General features: G+C 38.5%; 1 protein-coding gene and 1 long non-coding RNA gene across 13 annotated transcripts in view; one reads left to right on the forward strand and one right to left on the reverse strand.

Moving 5' to 3' along the window:
• TRDN (triadin) overlaps nt 1-27775 on the reverse strand; it is a 301086-nt gene that overhangs the window by 139178 nt on the left and 134133 nt on the right. For all 10 annotated transcript variants that reach the window (XM_067546684.1, XM_067546692.1, XM_067546686.1 and 7 more), the window contains one exon: nt 8106-8183. In XM_067546684.1, the coding sequence (XP_067402785.1) occupies nt 8106-8183 (78 nt within the window). The remainder of the gene's footprint in view (nt 1-8105; nt 8184-27775) is intronic.
• On the forward strand, nt 354-27729 carry LOC137152142 (uncharacterized). Of its 3 annotated transcripts, none has more exons than XR_010919445.1 (4): nt 354-466; nt 13253-15230; nt 17917-18629; nt 23218-27729. It is a non-coding gene; the product is annotated as an uncharacterized lncRNA (long non-coding RNA). The 3 variants fall into 3 exon arrangements; XR_010919446.1 differs by lacking the exon at nt 23218-27729 and having other exon boundaries at nt 13253-13918; nt 15070-15230; nt 17917-19544; XR_010919444.1 differs by lacking the exon at nt 23218-27729 and having other exon boundaries at nt 17917-19544.

A 27775-nucleotide genomic window follows, 5' to 3' on the forward strand; every position in this document is an offset into this window, starting at 1 on the left:
ACGCAAAGAAAAATTCAATACCAGGTTAGATTTATTTCTGGAGGAGAAGAGGATTGAAGGGTTTGCTGAAACAGCAAGAAGATGGATTTAATACAGACCAAAAAAAATATGTTGGGCTGAATTGCCTTCATCTGCTTCTCCAATGTCTCTTGTTCTCTACCTGTATATCTTGAAATGCAGCGGAGGGGAGGAAATAATATTATTAACATGAAAAAAGTGTACCACTTCAAACTACATTTAGGCGTAACAACAGTATGTTGCTGTGCCAACGCGGGGAAAATCTAAATTTAGGAATACACTTGAGTTACAAGGCATAATGTTACACAAGCAATGCAGGCTATCTGGAGGTGGAAGACACTGTGAGAGCCTCTTATTCACGCATATGTTCCCAGACGCTCTATGCAGTCACATTATTGCTGAGTCTGAAGGAACTTGTCTGCTCATCTGTCCCCTCTCAGAAGAGGAGGTAAGGAAAAGTGCCAAAATACTGACATCAGTATTTTGTGTTGTGGAGAGGAATTACATAGAAGTAAAAATAACTAGCGGGGGTGAATATCAAAAAGTTTGGAGATGGTTTGGTTTACATAATGCTCCTAAAGTTCAGATGCTTATACAAAGCTTAGCTGCACTTATCAAAACCCCTGCTGTCCGGAAATCCCAGGAAAAGAGCTTTCATGGGAGACTTGATATCGTCTGGTTTTGTGAAATATTGCAACAGCCTTTCTTGTCTAATGATTCTGGTCTTGTCAGAAAGAATATAGAGTAGAGATGCACAGAAAAAAGAAAACCAAGCTGACTAAAACAAAAGTTAATTTAGTTATTTAGAACCTCAGAGAAAATAACATTCAGGTTCAGCATAAGAGTTTTGGGTAAAGTCTGTACTTAGTTTTATGCAAACCAACCTGCACACCTTAAATTCACATAATTTATATTTTTAAGAGACATGATAAAACCAAATATTATATTTAAAAAATAAAGCCAATTTCCTTATCTGTTAAGAATACTTTCTTTTTTAAAATCAGAGTGAAATCCTGCCCTTGTAAAGTCAATCCGAATTTTGCCATCAACTTCAGTGGGGGCAAAGATTTCACTCTAAATATTAAAACACTAATTATATTTTTGCTCTTTATGCTGTTTCTTTCCTTTTTGCATTTCTCTTAGCATAGGGGAAAAAATTAGACTGATCAGTTGCACTTTTGGTTCTAGTCAATTTCACATGCATTAGCAAAATGCTGCAATGTTGAGTTGAAAACATTGAAGGGGTTTTAAAAAGTTCATGGTGACATTTCTATCTTAGGTTTCATGGACACAGGTTTTTTTTTTCTTTAATGAAATCTAAATTTGGGGTCAAATTTTACTTGAAAATGTCCCTTTTTCATGGTAACATTTTGACTTGAAAATGTCCCTTTTTCATTGTAACATTTCTCTCTTAGGTTTCATGGATACAGGGTTTTTTTTAAATTAAATCTAAATTTGGAGTCAAATTTTACTTGAAAATGTCCCTTTAATTGGACCAAAAAGGACAAACTCATTTACTGTCTCTGAGGGAAATAACACAGTCTGGCCTTGACCAACTTACTGAAAAGTTCATAAAGGTCAAGAAAATCCAAATTAAATTGATCTGAAGTTCACAGATGGCTACTTTTCACATGTAAGTCTTTTTGTTTGACTTATCTGGGCATGTCTGGGCCAAAATTAAGTACAGTAACTACTGCAAATCTCTTTTTACACTGTGCCTTTTCATTTCAGTAGACTGTACAATAGAATGTTTTCTTAGACTGAGCAAGTGAAGGAATAATGAGCCACAGAGGTCATTGGTGACACAGTACAACTTGAGGTCCTGGTGAATCTGTACTGTCTGATTTTGTCTTTAAAACTATTTTACTGTGTTCAAATCCCAATCTGAAATATTATTTGGAAGCTTTGAAGATTGTTACATGTAGATGTCTGCTAGATCTGTGGAAAGTAGGCAAGTAGTATCATCACATCTAAAATTCCTAGTGCTTTCATGTGACCCACACAAGAGTTCATGATTTCCCCCTGGGATAATTACAGACTTTCCATTCTATGGCTGTGTTGAATTAAGCACAAAAGCAGTTTGTTAATAACATGGGACCATATGCTCCCCTCACTAAACAACACAGAGGGGAGCAAAAGAGCACAAACACCAGTTTAATGAAGCCAGAAAGTACACACAGAGGAAAAAAAGATAGGTGGTGTGCTAGCCTCAACCATGTAGTCAAGGACAGGACCTCCACTTGGACAATGGGAAATCAGGGTGTGTGGCTGCTGGCGAAAAGAGGCAGAAAGGAGCCAATGTGTGTGGCATGATTGCCTGAGAAAGGATCATAAAGTACACACAAAATTACTGTTAGGGCTAATGCTGACTGGGTTAGCATTCATGCTGTTTGTGGCTACAATTCCTACTCAGGAGAGGTAGAAGCACACAGCCATGTAGTTGAGCCAACATCAGAATTGGCTGTGCTTTCTGCACTTGGACAGTGTAGGGGGAAGGCTGGGAAAGGTGTGGAATGACATCTTAGAGGATGTATGAATCTGACTAAGAGTGTCTGGGATTTGGGAAAAGGAGATGCCTAGCCAATGGAGGAATTGTAGGCCTTGACTCCTGCTTCTTCGGAAGGGCTGCCATACTTCCCTCTCCAAGGAAATATGGCAATACATCTTTATCCAAGTAAGTTTTCTCCAGTCATGGTGTTTTTACATGGAAGGGGCTGCTAATTACATGTGGCGATTTGGAAAACTCAAAAAAAAAAAAGAATCCTACTTATTAGAAATACTTGGTTTAGTTTTGTTAGGTATATTTTGGTGAATGCTAATTTTTAATGTGGTTTGTCCACCACAACAAAAAGAATGTTAAACTATTGAAATCTGCATAATTAAACCCTATGTAAATATATGTATTTAAATCCAGTGTTCTAAAATTTAGTAGGTTGTTTCTAATGAGTGGTTAATTTTTTCATCTGATCACTAAAATAAAAAGTGCCTCATATTTCATTAACGAAAATGTCAAGGGCTTTCTGAAACAGTGAAGATTAGAATTTTCCTCATCATAGCTAAATCATTAGCATTTACAGCTGAAATTTGTAATCTAAACCAATGAGTATATATTGCTTTGAAACCTTGTTCATATTATCTCAAAGTTTTTGCTATCATTACAATGGATTCAGGGAGATACAGCGTGCAGTTTTACTAAAATAACTTGGTTTACATACTATAATAACCACAAAGGTAATTTAAAAAAACCCCACATTTATTTAGTAAAAGATATTTCTGCAGGATATCCAGTTAAAGATTGCTAGATTATTTTCAACAGATTCATTGCGAAAGTTGGGTTAAAGCACAACACACTACATTATGGTATTTCCAACAGAGATACGGGTCTATTTTCCTTTCACACTATGTCATGGCCTGGAACATTTCAGACAGAGCTTAGACTCATTTGCTGTCTTCTGTGCAACACAATAGAAATGAAAATATGAACTACAACAAACACTAGCTGATATAAGCATACGTTACATTAGTATATTGATTTGAAATGCTTTTTGTTGTATATTAAACTGTTGGCTTTACTTCCATTAGCATTCACTTGTTTTAAACAGAAATGATTTTATTGTACAAAAGGAAAAAAAGATGTAGTATGAAACACTGTATGTCTGAAGGAAAAAAGGTCACTGATAGATAGTGCCCAGCCAGCAGCATAGTGATTTATACAGGAGAACCACACTTCCATGTGTCCAGGAAGATTTATCAACTTTTGTATTGGCTTTAGTAATTTAGATACCCTTGGTTATTTCACCCAGTGTTATATTCATGAACTGAGCTTGTAAACTGTAATTTCTCCACGAGATGGATGCCATATGTCATATATCGCATGGGAGCTAGATGCACATTTCTAACAAAAGCCATTTTAGCCTCCAGCATAACTTTTGGATGAAGTTAAAGAAATGTAGTTCACAGTGATCCAGTTTACTGCATTCTTCAAAATCTGCACTTAGAGCATTTTACCAGAGTTCCAGAGAAAATCATTTTTATTTTATTCCTCAAAGATCCTCCAAAATACAGATTCAAAGTTCTTCCCACTTTTCCTTCTCTATGCCACATACACCTTGAATATCACAAGAAACAGCTACCATCCTTCAGTTCCTGGAGGAAGAGCCCATCATCACCCATTAATAAGCCAGAGTGGTTATTACTGAGCAATGTAATGTGAAGCACACTCTCTCACCAAGAGATCTGGGTTCAGATCTGCTGCTTTGGAAAAATCACACTCCAACTTCCCACAAATCAATCCAAAGCACTACTGTAGTATCAAGTGTACTGTCTCTTTAAAATTACATGCGACCAGAATAAAGGTAAATTCCACTGAGAGAAGGCCCTAGATGCAGGCGCTCACAACAAAGTTCAGATCTTGCTGGTCTAGAGTGCAGACATGCTGTTTTATCCTCTTAGCTGTGTTTCTGAATGATCCTTCCTGAGTTCCTCAATTCCAGTGACACCAGCACATTCCTTTGAAATTTCCCACCATGTCACAGAAAGAAACATGAAGCAGACCCATTCTAAGCATCAGGAAATTAATGTTTGCTCAGAAGAAATGCGATTTGTGGGAAGAAAACAAAGCAAACTGGTGAGTAGAAACAAGAAAACCACACACAGAATAGCAGGGAACTGATCACATGCAGCAGAACTCATAATTTCGAATGAGGGTGGACAAGAGAAGAAAATAAGAAGAAAGAAGAAAGTAAAGTTAGAAGAGGCAGGAGAGAACATAGAGGCAGAAGAATATTAAAGACATAGTCAACAGGGCCATGGAGAATGGACCTGTTCAATGCACAACCAGCACCTCTAGTCTCCCTAGGTGGCAATTCAAAAGAATTAGGAGATGCAATGCTTCCAAATCCTTATGAAAATTCCAAAGGCAAATAAAATACAGGATTTAAAAGGGACTCTCTCATTTCATGCCACCACTGAGGAAGCTCTTGATGTAACACTAGGTGAATTATGTACCTACCAATGTCTTCATATTTACACTCAGTTTTGTTGTTTTTTTGCTCCTCTCTCCTGGTTGCTCCGCTGCCTCTGTAAAACTGGCATTTTCAAAATCCTTCATTGCACTTTGGGGAGTATGATCCAGAATAGCATTAACTGAGTCAAATCAGCAGACTAAATTATTTGGTCTTTCCCCTCCAGACTGGGTGAGCAGCCTGGTCAGTTGTACCCAAAAGTTAATATCAGTGGGGACTAGCAAAGCCTGTCCTTGAAAAAAGTACAAGAGTTTGCAATGCCTAACCTTATTTCCCCCACATCTGAGAAGACTTGCAACAACAGGTTAGATTTTTTTTGGTAGGGGGGGTGGGAGAGAGGTGGCAATGACAGGTGGGGATGGATGGAATTTAATACCTAATAACACTTCTTAATTATCCAAGGTCCACTGAAGTCAGTGGTGAGACTTTTTCCAATGGACACTGGATCTGGCTGAGACAGTGGCTTTTCATCTGAAAATATCAAAGTGCTTCATAGAGATGGGTAGCAATATACATTTTTTTCAGGTGAGTTGCCTGAATCACAAAGAGGTTGAGACTTGGCCAAGATCATGTAGTATGTCAGTGGCAGAACTGGGGACAAAACACAGATATGTACTGATCGCCCCAATCTAGGGAATTTATAAACCATATTCCTTTCCACCAACTGCTGGATTGCCCCATGCCCCTGTTCCAGTGCTGTCCTTATCCTAACATTGACATTTCAAGCTCTGAACAAAGGCTAGTCTAGTTCCAGACATAAACAATAGTTTGGACGAGTGGATTCTCAGTCTTTCAGAATCAGTATGCTTATCCCTACAGTTAATCTCTTTCTATCCTGAGAAGTATTCCTCTATTTCTACTCTTTTTCCCTTTTGTTAACCAATTTTTAATCCATAAAAGGGGTGTGTTTCTGCTAATTGGCTAACACGTTTCCTCGTCTACTTCCTGTGTGAGATTTTATTAGAAGTCCCACACTCAAAATAAATGATGCATTAATTCTTGCTTATGCCAGCAGTTTAGTTAACACTTGATTTCAAAGAATTAATTATCATTTGCAAAGGTCTTTCTGGTCTTTCCATATCATATAACACTCATTAATTAATTAGTGTTTGTTCAAGTGCTTTGCAAATTTAAAGTACTATATTTGTGCCAGTTATTCTTACTCTCACCTAGGTCAGTGGTTTATTTCTCAACTATTTTCCCACAGTTCCGGAATAAGATTTCATGGACTACAGTCCCCATGAGCACCAATGCCTCAGTTCTCAAACTTAGACACCATACTAGTGACCGTATATTAACTATTCATGTCAGACTTTTATTAGAAGCTCTTCCTTCTTCATTTCCTTCAAAATTCTTGAATGAATACCATTCAGTACTGGGGACCAGACCTTGAGCCCTAAAAACAAATCAGTTGTGCAATTCTGAGCATAGAACATGGCCCCAAATTGTGTTTGCTAAATGGGTGCTTAATTTGCACTCACAATTACTGCAATTGCATGCATAAATGATCTAATGACACACACAAATGTCCAATGAGAAACATAAATGATCATTTCCAGGTGCAATCTCAGTAATTACTCATAATTTTGAAAATTAGGAACTTAATGTTAATTTGACACTAGTTCATGTTGTACAACAGTTTTATTTAAAGATTTTGCTTATCACACAACAAATGGAGCAGTCTTCTTTCATTATGTCTTTTTTCCACTATGGTTAATTGTTGGATAACAGCATTTAGTGCTTAACACAGTAAGAACCTCTTTTTGCTGATAAGCGGGGTTCAAACGTTTTGCCTCAAATAGACACGACTGCAATCTATTTATATACTATCATGTGTCTCACAGTAACCACAGATTTTATATTCTTGTCAAACAAGGGTACAGTGTATTTATAGAGAAATATTCATCCAACTTCATTTGGGGCAATGAGATAACAAGTCACTTGACTATTTTTGTCCAATTATTTTGACTGACACTAATCATAAGATTACAAATATCTGTCTAATCAAGTTTAACTCTTTTTTTAGCCATACATTTCACAAAAATTCTTCCCTAATTTTCTATGTACTAAATTTAGATAAATCTTAATAGGAGATTGTAGTTGTTTGAAATCATGAGATTTCAGTCCCATGTATTTTTTCTCTTACATTGTGAATCTTCTAGAGAGCATAAAACTAAATCCCCTATGAGAAATTATCAGGAAGTGCCATGGTGTGACTGAATGACTGCACAGTATTTTTTGAATGTTGTTAGGGTCTTGCTGCCTTGTCAGTTCTAGTATTCCATGTCAGGCAACAGACGAGAATGACATGGAGTTTACTGATTTCAGAGGCTTTAGACAATAATTCAAAGGGGAGACAGAAAAACGGTACAGAGTCAGAGAATGCAAGCTACAGTAATATTTTCAAAGTGATTCAATATAGTCCCATTTTAATACCAATTAGTATTACTTATTACTAGTAATACCAATTAGTATTAATTGTTATGTGAGTAAATTACATAATGCAATGATGGAACAATTAAAAATTATCTTTTTTTAGGTGAGGGATGACTGTAACTTTTACTTAATGGGGTTAGAAGTATAGGGACGTAGCTGATTTCTAATGCTTCATAAATTTAATAAAGCAAAAAATATTATTCACAACTACAATGAATTATATAGTAACATTCCTAAATAGTAATTGCTGAAATAGTAATCCACCATAGTCATTTAATAATAATGATGATAGTTTACATTTATGTAGCACTTTACCTCCTGAAACACTCCAAAGCACTTTAGAAATTTAGCCCCAATCCTGCAATCTGATTCATGTAGGCAGACCCTGGTGCCCTCACGTAGACTGACTAAAGTCAATGGTCCTCCACATAGGTTCCTGGGTCAGTTCATGCAGATCTGATTACACACAATCAGCACCTTAGGCCCTGATCCTGTAAACACTTGATCCCTTGAGTGATTTTACGTATATAGGCTTGATCCCACTCCATCAAACTCAATAGAAAAGTAGAATCAAGACTATGAGTAGAATTCAGTGAATGAATTGATGAAGAAAAGAATCAAACTTGCCTTCAATAGCTGGTGCTACAGGCTTCTTTCTTGAATTTTGTTCTACAAGTAGATGAGAAGGCACTGTTTCCTTTTGTCCTGCAACCGAAGGGGTATAAGTTAAACAGTGTAGAAAATGAATTAAAACATTATTTTGTATTATTTAACATCTGGGTCTTAAACCACTGTGTTTCCTCCTCACAAAGTGTATTATTTATAACTTGGGGTATAAGCTGACATTTTAACAGATTCACTAGCAGACTTGGTTCTTCAGAACCGTTCCTACTAAAATATTGCATTTTGCAACAAAAAACTGTGCATATGCAATAGTCATCACTGAAGGAAAAAGCATATCTTAACAAATACAACAATCTATTTGAAAGAAACATTCTAAGTCTCTAAGGATGATATCACTCAAGTTAAGTGCAATCCTATATTTTGCAATATTTTCAGTTCAATTCTTCTTCATTAGATTAAAAAAGTCAAAAAAGATGAATACTTTAATAAAAAGGTCACATATTCATGACCCTGCATCTATAGTAAAAGCGTATTTTCTTCTACCAAACAAATGATCCTCAGTTGTTCCCTCGTGTGCACTTATTATGAAAACTTTTCAAAACACTATTTAAAATATTGTGTATTTTATCCTCAAGAATTAGTCTTAATTAACCAACATCAAGCACGTCATGCAATGTAAACATTCACTACCTTTTGATCCCTATCAAAAACCTTCACTAGCTGGTAGACATAGGAGTACGAGTAAGTCTACTTTATTGTGTGCAGATAGTGTTCTTTCAAAGCTTTACTCAACCTATCTTATTTTCAGCAAACATTAACAACCAAACCCTATTTTCCTCCCCTTGTTATTACTTATATTTTATCTCTTGTTTTACAACGTATGTTTACAATCTGCTTTTCACCCCATTGTTGCTTTTTCCAGGTACTTATTTCTATAACTGCTTTTATTGCACTAGTTTATAATAATTATAAAAACCCCTGTGGTTTTGTGTTATGCAAAATAAATATATATATTATAATACTTAAATGGGCACATCCCTCTTCAACCAGATCCATTCATTGCTAAGGTGCCCAGCCTTATGGAGTTAGCACTTCCTTTTGGACAGGGTGTTTCAGGACATTGCTTCCATATGAGGAAAGATTAATAAGACTGGAACTTGTCAGCCTGGAAAAGAGATGACTAAGGGGGGATCTAATAGAGGTCTATAAAATGATGATTCGTGTGGAGAAAATAAATAAGGAAGTGTTATTTACTCCTTATCATAACACAAAAACTAGAGGTCACCAAATTAAATTAACAGGCAGCAGCTCTGAAATGAACAAAAAGAAGTATTTCTTCACACTATGCGCAGTCAACCTGTGGAACTCCTTGCCAGAGGATGTTGTGAATCATAGAATCATAGAATATTAGAGTTGGAAGGACCTCAGGAGGTCATCTAGTCCAACCCCCTGCTCAAAGCAGGACTAACCTCAGCTATATCATCCCAGCCAGGGCTTTGTCAAGCCTCAGCTTAAAAACCTCTAAAGATGGAGATTCCACCACCTCCCTAGGTAACCCATTCCAGTGCTTCACCACCCTACAAGTGAAAATTTTTTTCCTAATGTCCAACCTAGACCTCCCCAACTGCAACTTGAGACCGTTGCTCCTTGTTCTGTCATCTGCCACCACTGAGAACAGCCTAGCCCCATCCTCCCTGGAACCCCCTTTCACGTAGTTAAAGGCTGCTATCAAATCCCCCTCATTCTTCTCTTCTGCAGACTAAACAAGCCCAGTTCCCTCAGCCTCTCCTCATAAGTCCTGTGCTCCAGCCCCCTAATCATTTTTGTTGCCCTCCACTGGACTCTCTCCAATTTGTCTACATCCTTTTTGTCGTTGGGGGCCCAAAACTGGACACAATACTCTAAATGCGGCCTCACCAATGCCGAATAGAGAGGAATAATCACTTCCCGTGACCTGCTGGCAATGCCCCTCCTAATGCAGCCCAATATGCTATTAGCCTTCTTGGCAACCAGGGCACACTGCTGACTCATATCCAGCTTTTTATCCACTGTTACCCCCAGGTTCTTTTCTGCAGAACTGCTGCCTAGCTTGTCGTTCCCCAGTCTGTAGCTGTACATGGGATTCTTCCTTCCTAAGTGAAGGCCAAGACTATAAAAGAGTTCAAAAAGAACTAGTTAACTTCATGGAGGATAGGTCCATCAATGGCTATTAGCCAGGATAGGCAGGGACTACTGTTTGCCAGAGGCTGAGAATGGGTGACAGGATGGATCATTTGATGATTACCTGTTCTGTTCATTCCCTCTGAAGCACTTGGCCTTGTCCACTGTCAGAAGACAGGATACTGGGGCAGATGGACCATTGGTCTGACCCAGTATGGCCGCTCTTATGTTCTAATGAGCTATAAAGTATGACTCCAGCCCATCTCATTAGGGATTAAAAGTTGCTCCTGTCTTTTGGATACTTGGTGGCCCCCTAGGTAAGACGAGTTGGGTGTGTCTCACTAGAATTTACACCCCAGCTGGTGTGCACTGATGCACCATGTAGACAATCCCTGAACTACTGCAGTTCTAGATGAAGTCCCCTCCACTGATCAAAGCTGTGGCACACTGAGAGGGTAGTGTGTGTGAGAAACTTGCCCTGTTGCTGACCTGAAGATAAACAGTAGGCTTTGTGTACCAGAGTTTTCAAGCCAATGCCTTTCACCAGCACTAAATCCAGACCATTCTTTAAAAAGATGAAGTTTACAATTATATGCAAATAATTTGTAAATATGCATTTTAGCTCAGGGATTCCCCAAATTGTGGTACATGTAATATTGATAGTACATGAACTTAATGTTCCATCAATTCACTTCACATCAATTTTTTAAGAAGGTGGTATATGAACCAATAAATTTTGGGAACCTCTAATAGCCCATCGAATAGCATAAAATGTCACACACAGAGTTACTCAAAATTTGAGTTATGCCTGAAACATTAAGAAAATGTTGAAATCTCAGGTTTAATAAAGAATGCTTTCATTTCAGCAAAAATATCAAGAGGCTATTCTTAAAGCTCATACACAGAATCACTTTAGTTTTGTGTCAGTGAAATTAAGGAAGGACAAATTTTAGGAATTCAGATCCTTATCTACAGTTTTCCAAACCTCTTGGGTCTAATAATCAGGCTTGAAATTGGCAGGAAGCATGCTAATAAGATGCCTTGTACATCCTGTTTCCAGCCAGGTCAGAAATACCATGAGAGTAGTCTCTCTTAGTACAGGATTTCAATATTTCAATTTCTAGTCCAAGGTGAAATCTGAAAGTATAGTGCAGTATGAAAATTAACAAAGAATAGAGAGGACAGGGTGTGTGTGTGGGAAAAGGGGAAGATTTTTTTCTACTTTCAAAAAATTTTGGTGAAAGTTTTGGGCTAAGGCTCAAGTCAGTTTTTTTTTTTTTAATTCAAACTGGTTTGCTAATCTCTAAATCGAAAAAAAGATAAATTATATAATTTGAACTGCTTTTTGTGAGGAATGATAAAGGGCAGCCACTCAGAATGTTGAGTAAGTCAGTAATTAAGAAGGATGGTTGTTAATTTAGGTGCACTATAGGCTTTCTACACTCTAAGAGAAAGTGCAGCATGGGACAGAGCTCTAGCATCTGTAGGTCGATGTACTGGACAATCCTATTACTTCACTGTTCCTTGTTTTACTTAGAGTTCTAATGACTGCACCAATGTTAGTTAGCATAATCCCAATGTTAAACCATTTATCACTAATGACTTGTCAAGGGTTTTTTTTATAGTTTTATACAAGTTTTAAGCAAATCATTTATTTCATTAAAATTGACCATATGACCTATGTATGAGGGTGTTTTAAACACCAAATGCTTCAACTCCACAGATCAAAAAGTCTCCCTGAGGCCAGAATGTTTGTTCGAAGCAGGTTTCCATATATCCTGATAAAAAGCTACTTTAATGTTTCCATGTGTTATTAAATGTCTATCTATTCACTTTGATGGGAAGGCAAAGGACAGCAGCCAAATAAATATTTCATCCATTCTTTTGATGAAATATGTTAAAGGGGAATCTATGCCAAATTTCTTCTCTCTCTCTCTCCTGCAAATCATAAAGCAGAAATGATTTTGCTACTGTACAGAGAACTCAGAAACTGTAATGCAGGATTGGCCATATCTGATCAGACCTCCAGCTTCTTGATTTCACCAGTGGCTAGACCTGGAAAATTCATGATGTAAATGAGGTGAAGGTAGGGTTTCTTTACTGACCCCTGGAGGTGATCAGATTGCCTCATGAAGTTGTCAAAAGTTATCAAAGCATAGCTTACAACTATTACTATTGGTTATACAATTATCTAGTCCCTTTTTCAAATGCAGCCACAGCCCTGAATTTGAAGTCATGTGGTAGTGAATTTTGAAGGCTGACTACAAGTGTAAGAGTATTTGTTTTTTGTTTTAAATATGTTAACTATTCATTTCAAAGAAGCCCTTTTTCTTCTACTAAGGGAGAGAGAAAAATGGGAGGGCTGGTTAATTTATTTTCTGTATTCAGGGCCTGATTTTTCAAAGAGTCAGACATGCAATTATAGGCACAAAAATGTGTGCACGTGTGCATGTCCAATTTTGCAAATGTGCTCATCCACAACTGGCTAGTTAGATGGGGAGCTAGCCATTATGTACAAATACCTGATATGTACATAAAATTGCAGCTATTCAACTTGCATTTCTGCCCCTGATTTTTTCAAAAAAATCATTTACTCAAGGATCAGTTAAAGTTGGTGGAAACCAGAGTAGGGTGAAGGGTTCTAACTTCCTGCATGCAGGGGAGTTCCTGTAAACTCACATACAACTCACCTATCCGAAACATTGTTATTAGCATAACTTCAAGACATAAGAATAGCCTTCTCCATCGACTGAAAGGAAGAAATATTGCTGCAAATTTAATTAGAGGTGTCATGATGCTAACATGCCTGGACCATTCAGATTAAGCTGAGATTTATACTCTGCAGCTCAATGACCCACTTCTGCCATCAAAGTTTATAAAGACTTTTAAGGTGTAATAGAAAGATACCTGGTGATTGGACTTATGACTATTTCTTTAATTGTATATAATGAACAAACGACAGACTTTAATTATCCTAATTTCCTTTCTAGGTATGTGACATGTCATGTCCACAGCAATGATGGTGAACTTTACCTCTTCTGATAGTAGCAAAATGTGTTTCTTGTCTGTCCTGTGGCTTGTCTGAAGTCAGTCCCTTTCCAACACAGGGGCCTTATCCGGCACAGAGTACAGTTTCCAGAAGCACTTACCCAATTAAAAATATAATGAATCAAAGAAACCATTCTCCTAAGAACAGACAACTGCAGACAGCATTGCTAGACAATCTATCACTCCCAGAAGCTGATGCTGGCAGCAATAATGCCACAAGTAAAGAAACATCAAAAAACACCTCCTGCTCCTGCCCTGCCATATCTCTCTCACACTCAGACAAATGCTTGACTGAACAGATGGAAACTTGCGTTGTGCCCTACAGGTCATCAAACCAGTGTTTTGGCACAAAATCTCTTTAAAAGCCTAGTAAAATGTTTTAAAATATATCTGCGCTTTGCCCACTGTAGAAACAGGTGATTCAGTTTAACTAAAGTAAGCACACATCTCGCACCGCCACACATTGTTAGAGCAAAACTCACACCAAACATTTGCCAATGATTGGAATTAGACATGCCATAATACCTGTTCTTTGAGATTAATGAAATCTTGATGAAATCTTGCTGTGCTCAATGGATTTCTAGCTTTGACAAGCGAGTTTCATAAAGGTAAGGTCAGCCTCTCTTCAGACCACTAGTATTTTCTTCATGAACATTAGAATTGTCATCGTTCTGAGGAATGGTTTCTCCATTCAGCACATGTGTGAACTGAGAAAAGTGACTGGGGCAATTTGGATCAGCCTTGGGAAAGTACAGGCAAGTAGAAGTCACTAAAAGTATATAATTACTATTACATAGGTATGTATAGCTTTGGAGATGCAGGGGAGAGAAGGAAGGGGAGAGAATGAACCCAAAATAAGAGGTCCACTGAATAGCCACACTTCTAACATGGCAAGGCTTTAACTGGCACGAAGATTACACTAAAGAAGAAAATGCAACAGTTTACATCAAATTCTTAATGAGTATCCATAATAAAGCATGACCTTGATTCTGCACAATGATGCATGGAATAACAGCATTGTGAAACACAGTGATGGGTTAGGGAATGAAGTCTTGTATTTATCGCTGGCTCCTCAGAGATGCTGAGCACACATGAGCCCCACTCGCAGCCATTAGGAGTCCCATTTTTCAGTACCACTCAGGATCAGGTTCTTAATTAAATAAGTAATTGCCCAACATCCAGTGAGCCTCTAATGTAGTATGAGGTCTATGTTTCCAGAGGATAACCACTGTAATAGGACTAATATGCTCAGCAATTATCTGTAGTAACATAATTAATACTTTAAATTTCATAATGTTACATTGGCTATCTACCAATAGATAGAACTATTATGATGTGTCAAAAGGGTGATTATACATTCAATATAAAATCTAAACGTTCAATATGTTCCACTTTAGTTTAAAATTCATTTAAAACACCACACTCATCTTTGGAACTCTGGATATAGTCCAGCAGATATCTTTTATTTAAAGCATGCTGCCAAGTTTAAAAAAAAATACTATTATAAATAATATAACAGCTTTGGGAGGTCATCCATCTATTAAGTGAAAAACAAAGGCCTGTAGGTTAACAGTGAGAGCATGAGAAAGATGTGTGCAGTTTTGGAAGTGTGATACGCTGAATGCTTTTTAGGGGAAGGGTGAGGGGGAAAAGCTCAGTGATCATCTCCTTTATAATCACTTCACAATATGCTGAGAGTAGAAACCAGTAGCAACAAAGCCAGCTTCTAGTTTTGATATTGTGCAATTTTTCTTTTCAGATATGTTTTTATTGTAAGCTTACTGAATTCTGTTAACCAGAAGTACTTTCTTGGACCCCCTGCTCTCCCCTGCTGCAATCAGTTGGCTAGAATCTGAATTGGCAGAAGTTTCCACCAAAGCAAGAGCTTTGCCTTCATGTGCACATTAGATGGTCCAGGAGGTAATGCACAAACCTTTTATCAAGCCACGAATACTGATTAAAGTCCCAATTGGGAATTAGTTTGGTGGTTTCATCCTGTCTCTCCAATGGACATTTATCCCACACAGTTTGGCAGACTCTCAAAGGCAAGGTTCAGAGTATTTAAGCAAGACGGGTTTAAGATGCATTTGCTGAGCTTCAGATGAACCTTCCACCATGCCTGCCTTTAGTTAGTGCCATCAGTCATGACCATAAAAGATATCAAATCAATACAGAGTTGTGCAGCTAAATCCCCTTAGGTCAGTATATTCTTAGAGCTACTTTTTCCCTGCGGTTTTACCGAGTTTCCAAAGTGCTTCATTGGCTCAAATCAAATTTTGTGAAAGCTGTAGGAGGCTTTGCTGCTCAAAAGAGTCCAGAGTTCTGAGGAAGGCTTTTGTCAAGATATCTGAGTATTAGAGTATCAAATCACACATCCTTCCTTGACCTTAAAAGAAAATTGAGAGATTTACACATCCTAGCATTCTGTGGGCCCAGTTCTGTCTCCATTACTCAAGCTGACTATGACTACTCCACAAGTAACACTTTTGTATTGATTTCAACATAGCTACTCACTGAGTAAGATATTTCAGCATGAGTCAGGGTGATAGAACTGGTCCTATATGAGGACTTTGATACAGACATCCAGGAAAGGGCTCTCAGAAATTGATTAACAAGGTCAAGGTACCACTTTTAAATGAAAAGTAAACATGTTTCTGTGACAAGTGTTGCACTGAGCTAGCTTCTCACTGTTGAGATATTATATTCCAATCTTGGCTCATAGCACACAAGTTAAGACAACGGAATTAAGTTTATCCCAGTTACCATATCACAAAACCAATGCACAGTTTGGCAGGTCTTACAAGTTATGTTTAGCAATGTATTTGCAGCTAGATCTTGGAGAAATGAAAAGCATGGAAAATGAAAATGAAAAATTCTGTGCTTGTAGTCAACAATCACAGTCATTATTACGTGTTGGACAGAGGGAGGGGGTGGAACACAAAAAAAACTCCCACAGTGACTGGCACATGAAAAGTCACCTTTCACCAGTACAGGATGTTTGAGGATTTGGTGTCATACAATGAGCCATGGTATAAATCACAAGAAATTCTGCACTTTGCACATATCCATACTTTTCATTATATGGCATCTAGCCCTCACTATCCATAGTAAGTAAAAGAGAAATAACAGACTGTGAAATACTTGCTAGTAAAAAATAAGCAGAGTGGAGGAGACCCATGCCTTGCTATGATGAAGTATAATATACATCAGCTGATGTCATAGAGTATCATTTCCTGAATCATTAATGGGTTGTTTGCATTTGAGTTTGCCTTCCACTTATCAGTTAATAACACAATTCATTAGTCCAGTCACAATGCAAAAAAAGTTTAATGCTAAACAAGTGTGCCAATTGCAATATTATCCTTACCTCACACCTCCACTAAAGAGTTTGTCTACAAATTCCTGATGGACAATGACAGCCTGACACTATCAAAGACAAATTATGCACACCAAGATCCTGACTGTCAAATAATGGAGGCATATTTAATGGTAATAAGCAAAATCTGCTCAAATCACAAGTTAATTTGAATCCATATTATTTTCTGATTATGAGTCAAGAATTTCTATTTTTAAAACTGTTCACAAGATTTCTGCAACATCTCTGACCAAGGTTAGTTGCCAGAAGCAAGAGAGGAATCAAAAGACACTGGCATTATGTCAGCTATGCTGTCCATATTTTAAAATTACCTGAGAGACTGAATCTATAATGTGAATAATTTTCTGAAATTAGTATTTCAATAATGTCAATTTAGAGTTAAATAGCAATGATCTGACTCAGTAAGTATTCTTTTGCTTCTGAAAGAGTCAGGGTTGTAAGATTATTGGAAAAAATCACCAGATGACAGTGTTACAAACAATCTCAGAACTTCTTTTCAACTACAGTGGAAGGGTTAGATTATGTAAAAAATGCTGTGGTGCTAGTTGTGACGCAGTTCTTTTTAGAAGCTATTGCTTTTACAGAAGTAGAATGTGTTCTGCCCGAATCTTTCAGACTGGAATAATTTCATGCATGCACAACTGCTGCCTACAGGATATACGCCCACACAATAAAAGCAAAACTTGTACTCCGAATGGGTAGGAAGGGTGAGGAGAAATATAAAGGCATAGAAAGCTGTTTGAGGATATGAATGATACTTTATTGCAACAGAATTTATAGTAATTTCTCTGTGCGGTCCTAAATTTCCCTTGGCAGACCGCTTCTTTCTACACAAAGCCCATCTCTAGGTAAGATGGTTCAGTGGTTAGGGCACAGCATGGGATTCAGGAGACTGGTGTTCAGTTCCTGGATCTGCTAAACCCTGACTGTGAGACTTTGAGAAACTCAGTTAGCCTCTCTGTCTCAGTCCTCCATGGGGAAAGCACCACCTTCCTAACTCAAGAGTCTTGTAGTAAGAATAATACATTAAAGATTGTGAGGAGCTCAGATAATATGAAAACAGGGGCCATGTAAGTTCCCAAGATGGAAGAACCCGTTCTGAATCTTGATTTGCTTTGAACCTTCTTAATTTGGGCATGTTTACCCAGTAAAGTGGGAAACTCCTCTAGACATATTCAAGGATCTGCTGCATCCTCTCACCATTTTAACATTTTCCTTTGAATCAAACAGTTGGCTGAACATGATTTTAAACATACTTCTTGGACATGAATATCACTACACTGCCTCTAAAAAAATGAATACCAGTACTGGAAATACAGCCTCATTCTTTGGCCCTTCCCAAAACCATTATGTGGTGTCAAAATATTACAGGAGTAAACTCGGAAAGAAGTGGATGAATTTTGCACAATATATCTGCTGCCTAGTACCTCAGTGCATACAAAAACTCCTAGCAACTACATGGAATGAATAGCATTTGGAAGGGAAGGGTTCTTCTGTCAAGCATAAGACAAACAGATGTAAGCATTATTTACATTTAATACGATGTGTGGGTACAAGGGAGTTTTGAACTGTGTCTGATGCTAACTGTGTGTAATAATATTGAGTGTATTATAGGAAGAGGAAGGACACTGAAGTACTGAGGAGGAGGACAGCTGGTGAAGAAGATAAAGAAATTAAACTTGACATATTTTGGATATGTATCAAGATGTAGTGACTTTCATTTCAAGAGGCTGATCTAAGTATGTGTGCTAGAGAAAGGGAAAGCACAAGGAAAAAGTGGTTGGGCATCGCTTAAAAAAGTAAATGGAAAAGGGAGTGGGCGACAGATAGCAAACACTCATAAAACCTGCAGGAGAGATGGAGGAGGAAGAGACCTCTACAACAAAGATGAAGTTGACAGAAGACAAGGCAGTGAAAGAATCTGTTACTCGAGCGAGAGCAAGGTAATTTTTCCTAACATTCGCTTTGGACTGCACGCCACCACAGGGTAAGAGGTGAGGATTTTCTGTACAAAGGGAAAATAATTTAAGAATCACAAAAGAAGATATTTGGTTTGCAAAACCACGTGGCAGATCTTTTCCCTCCAGGATTACCCCCCTTCAGCTAACGCTTTTGGTTAATCCCATGTACTATATATCTCTCCCTTTTAAATTGACAGTTCTATGGCCCAATGAACACATACCATACACTATGCTGTTCCTTCTGGGCCTGATACGAAACCAAGGAAAATGCAAGCTTTACAATTGACTTAAATGGGTAAAGAATCAGGCTCTTCATGCAGTAATGAAAATATATGATGTGCCTGTGTAAGGTGAGGCTATGAACAAGGCCAATAGGAAATTACAAGCTGGTAGCTGTGCAGTCTACATTTTTATGCAGTCCTATAATGATGTCACAAGCCCTACTGACTGCATACTATTCAAACCCCGCTATGAGACACAGAATTATTCAGTCCTTCACGGGCTTTTCTATGGTGCTCGTCACTTTAGTTTCTGAATGCTTCACAAACATAAATTAATTTATTTTTACAACACCACAGTGAGATGAGGGGAGGAGATTATCCTCAATTTACAGATAGGGAGCTGGAGCATAGAGAGTGAGAATAAGATCAAAACTATCCACTAATTTGGGGGGCCCAATTTAGGATGCCTAAGACCTGATTTTTCAGAGTACTTAGCATTATATAACACTGTCTATACTGAAACAGAGCTCCCACTGATTTCAGCTGCAATTGTGAAGACTATTATAATGTATATGAAAAGGGGTCAAATTAAAGTTGTACCAGCAATCTTAATTCTGGCATATTCTAACTTTTGAGTGTTTGACTTTGTAAACTTAATGCTCTTCTATTTATTTATTTTTTTTTTTTTGGGGGGGGGGGGGAGGGAGGTAATTTCCTAGGTTTAAAAGAAAAACAACAGACTCCCTCTCCCCCCGAAATTCTATCATGCAGCTTCGTATTGACACGCACAAGGTTCAATACAGGGTTGGAACCTTTAGATCCATCACATGGACTTCTGCTAGTTGCGCTAACAGAGTAACTGATAGCAGTAGTAGATTGTCATCCTTTAAGTACTAGAATAGAATCAGACACACACTTTCCCAGTGGCTTTCACAAACATTTGCTGACAGAAGAGGCATGATGAGACTCAAGAATCTTGGATTCCATTTCAGGCTCTGCAGGGGAATGTGGACTAGTGGATGCAGATTCTTCTACCAGATTTCCTCAAACTGGATCTCTTTCCCCCATCCCTTTCAACTTGTCCCAGTTCTGTTTCTTCTCCACCTCTGGCTCCTTGTTCCAGTCCCATTCTCCTTGTCTACCCATTCCCAGTCTCCATTCCTTGGGCTACTCATCCAAGTCTCCATCTTCCTGGCCATCCAGTCCTGGTCTCCTGCTCTGGGCTTGCTGTCTGAATCCCAATCTCCCACACAACTCCTAGTCTCCCTGTCCCCACACCCAGTCCCAATCTCCTTGCCCAGCCAGTCCCAATTCTTTCTATTCCATCCTGAACTCCTTGCCCCCAGTCTTCCTGCCCAGCCAGGCCCAGTTTCTGCTTCCCATCTCCTCATCCAATCTGCCTCTCCCCCAACCCCACTCTGGTTCCCAATCCCAAGCTCCCTTCCCATTTTTCTCACCCAAACTCAATCTCCCTATATCTGTTCCCTGGCTCCTTGTCCCGATCTCCCTGCCCAGCAAGTCCCAGTTCCCCCTCCATATCCCTACATCTTGCCAACTCTCTCTCTTCTTCCCCGCCCCCCCCACTGGTTCCTAGTCCCAGTCTCCTCCACCCCTAGTTCATCTGATCTAGGTTCCCACCTTCAGCCAATTGGCTCACAGTCTCCCACATCTTCTTCACTGGTTCCAGTTCCCAATCTCCTTACCCAACTAATGAGCTTGCCCCTCTGTGCCACCCCTCAGCTGCCAGCATGCTTGTTCAATTAGTCTTAGTCTCATCCTCGAACTCTTCCCCCTCCAGTTTCAGTCTCACTCGACTCCTTATCCCATCAACACATTTCCCTCCTCTCAGTCAGTCTCTTGTACCTACTGAATTTGAATCAGATGGCTTCCTCCTCCATATTGCCTGGGCACCGCCAGTGTTGGGTGGGGAATCACTGAGAGAACAGGAGACACAAGATTCCTGCTCTCAGTCTTGTGCTTGGCCTCATCCTGGTCCAGAGCAGCTGGGAAGAGTCCTTCTGAACCTTCATAACCCTGGGTTAGAGCTGTGCTTAGTTGCTCTGTGGTGATGGTATTTGCACAGTCTGCTGAGCACTAGGAGTTGTGAAGAGATGGAGCATGCTCAGGGAGAATGGAATCGTCAGAGATTTTAGCTGCTTCTCAAGCATGTCTCTACTGAGCACATGCAAACTATGGTTTTTCAAAGGCTTATTACTTGGCCACATTTTTGTGGGTTTTCACATGAATGGCAAAAGGCACATCCCTGACACAAAGTCTTGCCAAATTGTAAGTCCTATTGCCATGCTTGGGAGCACTACAACATTTCAAAGAAAAAGTCTCAAGAATGTTTGTAACAAAGGAAAAAGTAACATATCTTTCACTAGTCTAATTCTCATTACTAGCCAGACCATTTTGACTGAAACAAAAAAAAAAAAGAAAATCATCAGCCTGAGGCAAACACTTCTCATGGAAAATTTCAGCCCAACTGGTTAAAGTTTGGTAAAGTTATAAGTAACTGATATAAGGGCCTTATAATGGAAAGTATCTGGTGACCTTAATAATAGATGGTGCTACCAGCCCTGTCAAATAATGGCTAATTTAAATTCTGTTGGTGACTGTACTCCATTCCCACAAAATCAAAACTTGTGTGTTCCAAATAAGGATATTGGCATCGAAGTCCATCAACACACAACTACTGATGTTGTTTTTTTGTCAATCTACTGATCTTGAAATATCACCAGATCTGGGATGGAAAAAGTGGTAATACTTCTTTTGACAGGTCATATATTTCCCAATATACTGAAGATCATTCAGGTTTGTGAAAAGAAATGTATGCTCTTAAGTGAAATTTTTATCTTACAGTTTTAAGGCTTCAGTTTTGCTTCCTTGAAAGCTCTGCCTGAATGAATATGGAGAAAAATAACTTTTTTAAAAATTTGATGAAGCTACAGTTATTTTCTGTAGTCAATTAATTTGTCAAGATAATACTGAATCAGGTATTGAAAACAAGCAATTTAGTTCATTGGTGCCTCCATTTGATTGATTTTTTTAATCCATTTGAAATGCTATTCATATTTGTATTATATCTTGCCAGAAAGCAATACTAAGAATGAATAACGGCTTACATTTAACAGTGACTTTATATGGATATTGTCAAGGATTATTTAATCTTTTTAATATAAAACTTAGACATTGTTTATTTAATTTAATGTAATTTAATTTATATATATATATGGGGGGAAGGTAAAAGGAGAGAAAAAGCCTAAATATTTTTATTTGTATATATATAATATATATATATATATATATAGGCTTTTTCTCCTTTTACCCTCCTCCTGCCCTACTTTCTAAAGAAACTGGGACTAAGACTGGATTATAAAATGGATCATCACTTGGCAATTGCTCTCTTCTGTTCATTCCCTTTGAAGCATCTGTCACTGACCACTATGAGAAGACAGAATACTGGGCTAGATGGCTCATTGATCTGACCCAGTATGGCCATTCTTATGTTCTCAAATTATCTACTTTAAAGACCAAGATTTTTTTTCATATTTTTTCCACAGATCAAAATGTTTTGTTGTCTATGATATTGTTAATTAAGCTTACCAGAAATGTGACCCTAGATTGCAATATTCCTTATTGGATGATTTATCATATATATGATTTATTTCTTTTGTTATGCTTATTTTGGCCTGTATCTCACACTGATATATATTTGTGTAGGTCCATTGACTTCAATAGGTCTGCAACAATTTACACCAACAAAGAATCTAGGTCTCTGACTGCTAACAGAAACAGAAAGCTTTGAGCTTCTCACACTGAACTATTAAAGCAAGAGATCAGTTCTTCTCTATGGAAGCCAAAGTTTCCTGGGTAGTTGCTTCTTAGACAGTGAAGTTCATTTCAGATTTTTTTGGCATCGTTACACAAAAGTGCCACATGAGTGCTGATAGATGTGGCCTAGCATGCTAGCATGTGGCTTTGATTCAAGACAGAATGACATAGGCAGGGAATAATGGGTGTCTGCTTTGTCTCTGTGGGATGGTGTGGGGATTGTGCACTGATAATATTCCCATTAAGAGATCTATGTCATACGACAGCCTCCCAAGCAGACACAGCCTTTGCAGGGAGTCAGAGGGAAGAACCCACTTATAAAGACACCAATGGATGGCTTCTCTAGGTTTTTGCATAATAAAGAAGAAATTTAAAGAAAGAATATTTGGTTCTAACTGACAGCTGAAATTATTGCAAGAATGGCTCATTAATAAATAACACCTAATTAGCCAGAAATTATTCAATGATTAAGCCTTAATTTTCTGTGCTTCTCTTTATTATTTCTTCCCTTCCAGGCTATTTTAGAATGTGTTCAGAATTATCCCAGCAGGTTCCTAGAGGAGTAAAAGACAGCTTTGTGTCATCAAATCATCCCCAATTATGTCATCTACAGGAGCAAATACATCAACAAGTGCTTCATCAATCCAGCATTCTTCGGAAATTGATGCATAGCAACCTACTTATTGAGGCTAACCAGGCCTTTGCAAATTAGGGGCACACTATTGCCCCCAAGAGAAGATCTGGAAGTTTTTATAAATCATTCACATTTTCCAAATAAAAATGTGGGGAGGAAGTTTGCCATACATTTTATAGGTCTTAGCCTCTCCCATTATCCCCTGCTCCCAGTCATGGGTTAGCCAGGCTCCACATCTGTTTTATTCACTCTAATATGATGGGTGGGGGAAGTGGATAGGAAGCAATAATGGGAGAGGGAATTGCAGGCAGGGTGCTTTCCATGGAGTCCCTTGGTCTAGAATTTTCTTTCCATCCTTTTTTTTTTTTTAACCAATCCTGGATCTTTTAATGTGCCAGACATCTTTCCTCATGAGCATTTGGGGAGTGGCTGGAGTGAGGGAGGAAGTTTTATTAAATGGTTCTATGGAGGGATTTTTATGGTGACTTACCTCTAATTCTGAAGTGCACTCTGGCCCCTTTATGCCACTCTCAAGTGTCAAAGTGCTGGAAATGGCCTGGGAATTCTCCAGTGCAAGGCATTGTCCTGGCAGCATAAAGTTAGAAAGATGGATCCACACAAGGCTAGCTTTTAGGCCCTGGTGGAGGGGCATGCAGAAGACAGGAGAGGGCATGTCGGTGAATGAAGAAGGTATGGCCAGAATCTGCTGCACTCCAGCTATCTTCGGAGACCATTGCAGCTCTGGGATTGTGCCAGTTTACATCAAGAACCAAATATGCCCTTGCTGCCTGGAGTTGCACAAGGCATATTTGCTTTCTTCTCCTTGCCCCGCTCTCCCCACCCCCCATTCTGGGCTATGCCTACTGAGAGGTGCAGCTCAGAATCAGAACCACTGTATGTATTAGCAGGTAATTATCTGAATGTGAAGACCAGTCCATTATGTAAGTCCCATGCTACTGAGAAATGGAAGTTTTGTAAAGCCATCTAGAGCATGGGGAGGCAGATACTGGAAATATACGTGAGTAACTGAAATAATTTTAGGACTGGGGGAACTGGGAATGTCTGGTTGAGACTGAACAGCCAATCAAGAAATATTGCTTTCGCCTCAGCAATGCACACCATAGACAGCTCTATCTCAAACAGGAATTAATTCAAGGAAGTGCTATGGCCTCTATTATACAGGCAGTCAAAGTAGATAATCACAGTGAATCTATGAAATGTACTTCCATGGCATGCAGAGCCAGAGGGGCATACAATAAGCCCCTCCCTTTGGGTGACTGCCCAAGGCATTTCATTTAGCAATCCTGGTTCTCCCTGCACTCTGCAGGGCCACAAGAAATATCCATTGCTGCTTCCCCATGGGGAACAAACTGGCAAAACAGCGGGGTAGGGATGAAGTGAGGCCACGGCACCAGGCAGGGCCGAAGCATAATTTTTTCAGACCCAGTACAAACTTGTAACACGGGCCCCCTCCCACACACATACCCATGGGAGTTGCAGCTTGGGCCGGGCCCCCCTCGGACTCTGGGCCCCGATAAGTGTACCCTTTCCCCCCCCCATTTGGGGGGGGCTGGCACCAGGAGGTGCAGAGCTGAGCAGGGCCAGTGCATCAAGGGGAGCAATCCACTCCATCTTAATTGAGTAATCCATTGGACTACATGTGTCTGTAAGTACCCGTCCATATGAGGGAGGATTTCACCCTCCCTAAGGATGTAAAAATAAAAGGGAAATCAAACCAAGTGAAGCTAATAAACCAGAACATGAACTCCAGCAACTGTGATATAAAAGTCTGAGTAAGTAATAACAAAAGTGTTATTCAGAACAAAGCACCATGAATATAAAAATAATTTCAAGTGAATCAGATCTCCTGTAGGAAACCCACCTTTTGATAAAGTCATTGGGACTCCTATACCACAAGAACTACGTTGTGCCTAATAGGCACTGGCCTGAATAGGGTCTGGTACAGAGAGAAACCAATGGGAACTGATGTTGCTCAGAGTCTCTGAAAATACGAGCACATATTCAGCTACCTAACTTCAGATATATCTGAGTTTGAAACTTTTGGCCCTAATTGTCACCTGCTACTCATTTTTAGGTATCTACTATAAATAAATAGTAACCCACTTTCCATTAGCAATTTACTGAAGGCCAGATGATGGATCTGAGTAGCACCTTTTTCTTCACTAGTCCAATAAGTATCAATGGGACTTTCTTGGAGTAAAGGGCTACTCAGCATATATATAAGGGCAGTACAATCCACTAATAAACAGTGACCCACTACATACATATGACACTGACAATTACAAGGACTCTCAGGTTTCATGGAGTAAGCTTATCAACTAAGGTCAGGAAGAAATTTCCCCCTATGTTACAGTAGTGTACAACGGGATCGTTGTATAGGATAGATCTCAATTTTTTTCTTAGAAGCATCTAGTCTAGGCCATTTTTGGATACAAGGTACTGTACAAGATAGACCACTGGCCTTGTCCAACCTAACTGCTGTATAGACCTGATCCAGCTCCCATGGCTAAACTCCCATAAATTTCAGCTTTTCTGGACTGTGTGCTATGTCCTTAACTATAGCTTTTTTAAAAAAATTCAGCACAAACTAGAAACTGGTTAGAGCAGCCATACATGAAAGCCTCAGTTACTAGCTGACAGCGCTGCAATTACTTGAAATAGAATCAGATTAGGACCTAATTCAGTGACTGATTGGGGCAATAATTGACCACTCTAAGGGTGCAACCATAGTACAAAAGAAACACAGGGAAGCCAGCTAAGGCACAGTAGAAGCAGCCATAGTGGAAAAAATGTATCTTGGTAACATGTTTTATTTTCACCAAGAACAGAAGTATCAGTTTACTCACTTCCATTAAGCCTCCAACTGTGAAGTCTACAGGAAATTGACAAAACTGGAGTAAACAGACCAATTTCACCCTCATTTACAAAAACACATCCTTACTAACTTCAGGGAGATTGCACAGATGTAAAAGAGGGCATAATTGGTTCAATATAGCATTAGATACCCACTCAAGCGGTTAAATTCAAGAGACTTGGTATTATTTAATTTTTATTTATTTGTCATACTGTCAAACTATGTTGAAGAATACATTTTTTGCTGTTCATTCTAGTATAAAATTTTAAGAAAACTGAAATAATTTTATATTGCTAGTACCTAACATATCTGCCACCTAATCAGGAATATTAAATAAACTGTATATTTTTCCTGTACATAACAATGTTCCATTATAATAAAAGTAGACCATTTGGGAACACTGTTGCTATGAATGAAGTCCTTTAAAGCAGCAACAAATATTATTAAAACAATAATCATATTTATTATTACTATGAATCCATACAGTCCACGTAAAAATCTACGGATAGTACCTTGCTCTCAATAAACCTAAATAGATGGAAGTTCAAATTCGACAATAGACATGGAACTTCCATTATATAAATATTCAACACAGAAATACAATAGATTTTGCTTTAAAAAAAGTGAGATTATTTTTCTCTTCCATAAACATAAATACTGGATTTGACAGAAATTAGTTTTGGGCTGAGAGTGTTGGTATGCTGGGTGGAGTTTCAGTTAAACTCCTTAGTGTAACTAAGATCTCCTGGTTAGTTTAACACATCTGCCAAACAATGGTCTAATACATGAGCCCATGTGGAGAACAATTAAAGTAGGTTTTAAGGGTAATTAGATGATAAGGACATTAAAGTTACTGATAAAGTGATGCTGTTATTATTCTATATTTCTGCACAAGAAAAGGGATTTAAAAATATGGTACAGCTAAGAACCACTGTGAAATGAACACATTGTTTTAGGAAGAGACTAATTGAGCTGCAGCTGGTAATACCATTCGAAATGGTGTTTATAAAGAGTACAGAAGTGAGCATATCTGACCTTTACTTTGCATCACCTTATCAGAAAGAAGTGAAGTGTGCTCTGGATGTTTCAGGGTTATTCTTCACTGACTGAATAGAATATGGTTTGTTTTCTGAGAAATGTTTCACAGATATAATTCAAGATACCTAGTAATGACGATTCATTGGGTTGTACTTCAGGTGGTAAATAGATTTAGAAGGCCTAAAAGTAATTGTCAGACAACCAGATGTGAGAGATAGACCACAGAACCAATCCCCTTTTAGACACCTTTAACATGGCAATAGTCAACCTTAAAGAGATGTAGAGTAACTGCATGAATGATAAGAGACACAGATAAGCTCAAAATATATAACTACACAACTTTTTTTTTTTTTGCTTTTGTTTTTTTTACATTGTGACTCTGCATCAACATGACTGTATCATGGTATTTTGAGACAATGCCATAAGGCAAACATGGCAGAGTAACATCATGACACATTTTTGGGATTTTTGGTTTAGTCAGGAGGCAGCCTCTCCCATTTTAGGGATTTTGGGGATTTAGTTGATT

The sequence above is a fragment of the Emydura macquarii genome, unplaced genomic scaffold (genome assembly GCF_026122565.2).
Source record: "Emydura macquarii macquarii isolate MOO-44397 ecotype Brisbane River unplaced genomic scaffold, CSIRO-AGI_Emac_v2 contig_1146, whole genome shotgun sequence".
Lineage (NCBI taxonomy): Eukaryota > Metazoa > Chordata > Testudines > Chelidae > Emydura > Emydura macquarii.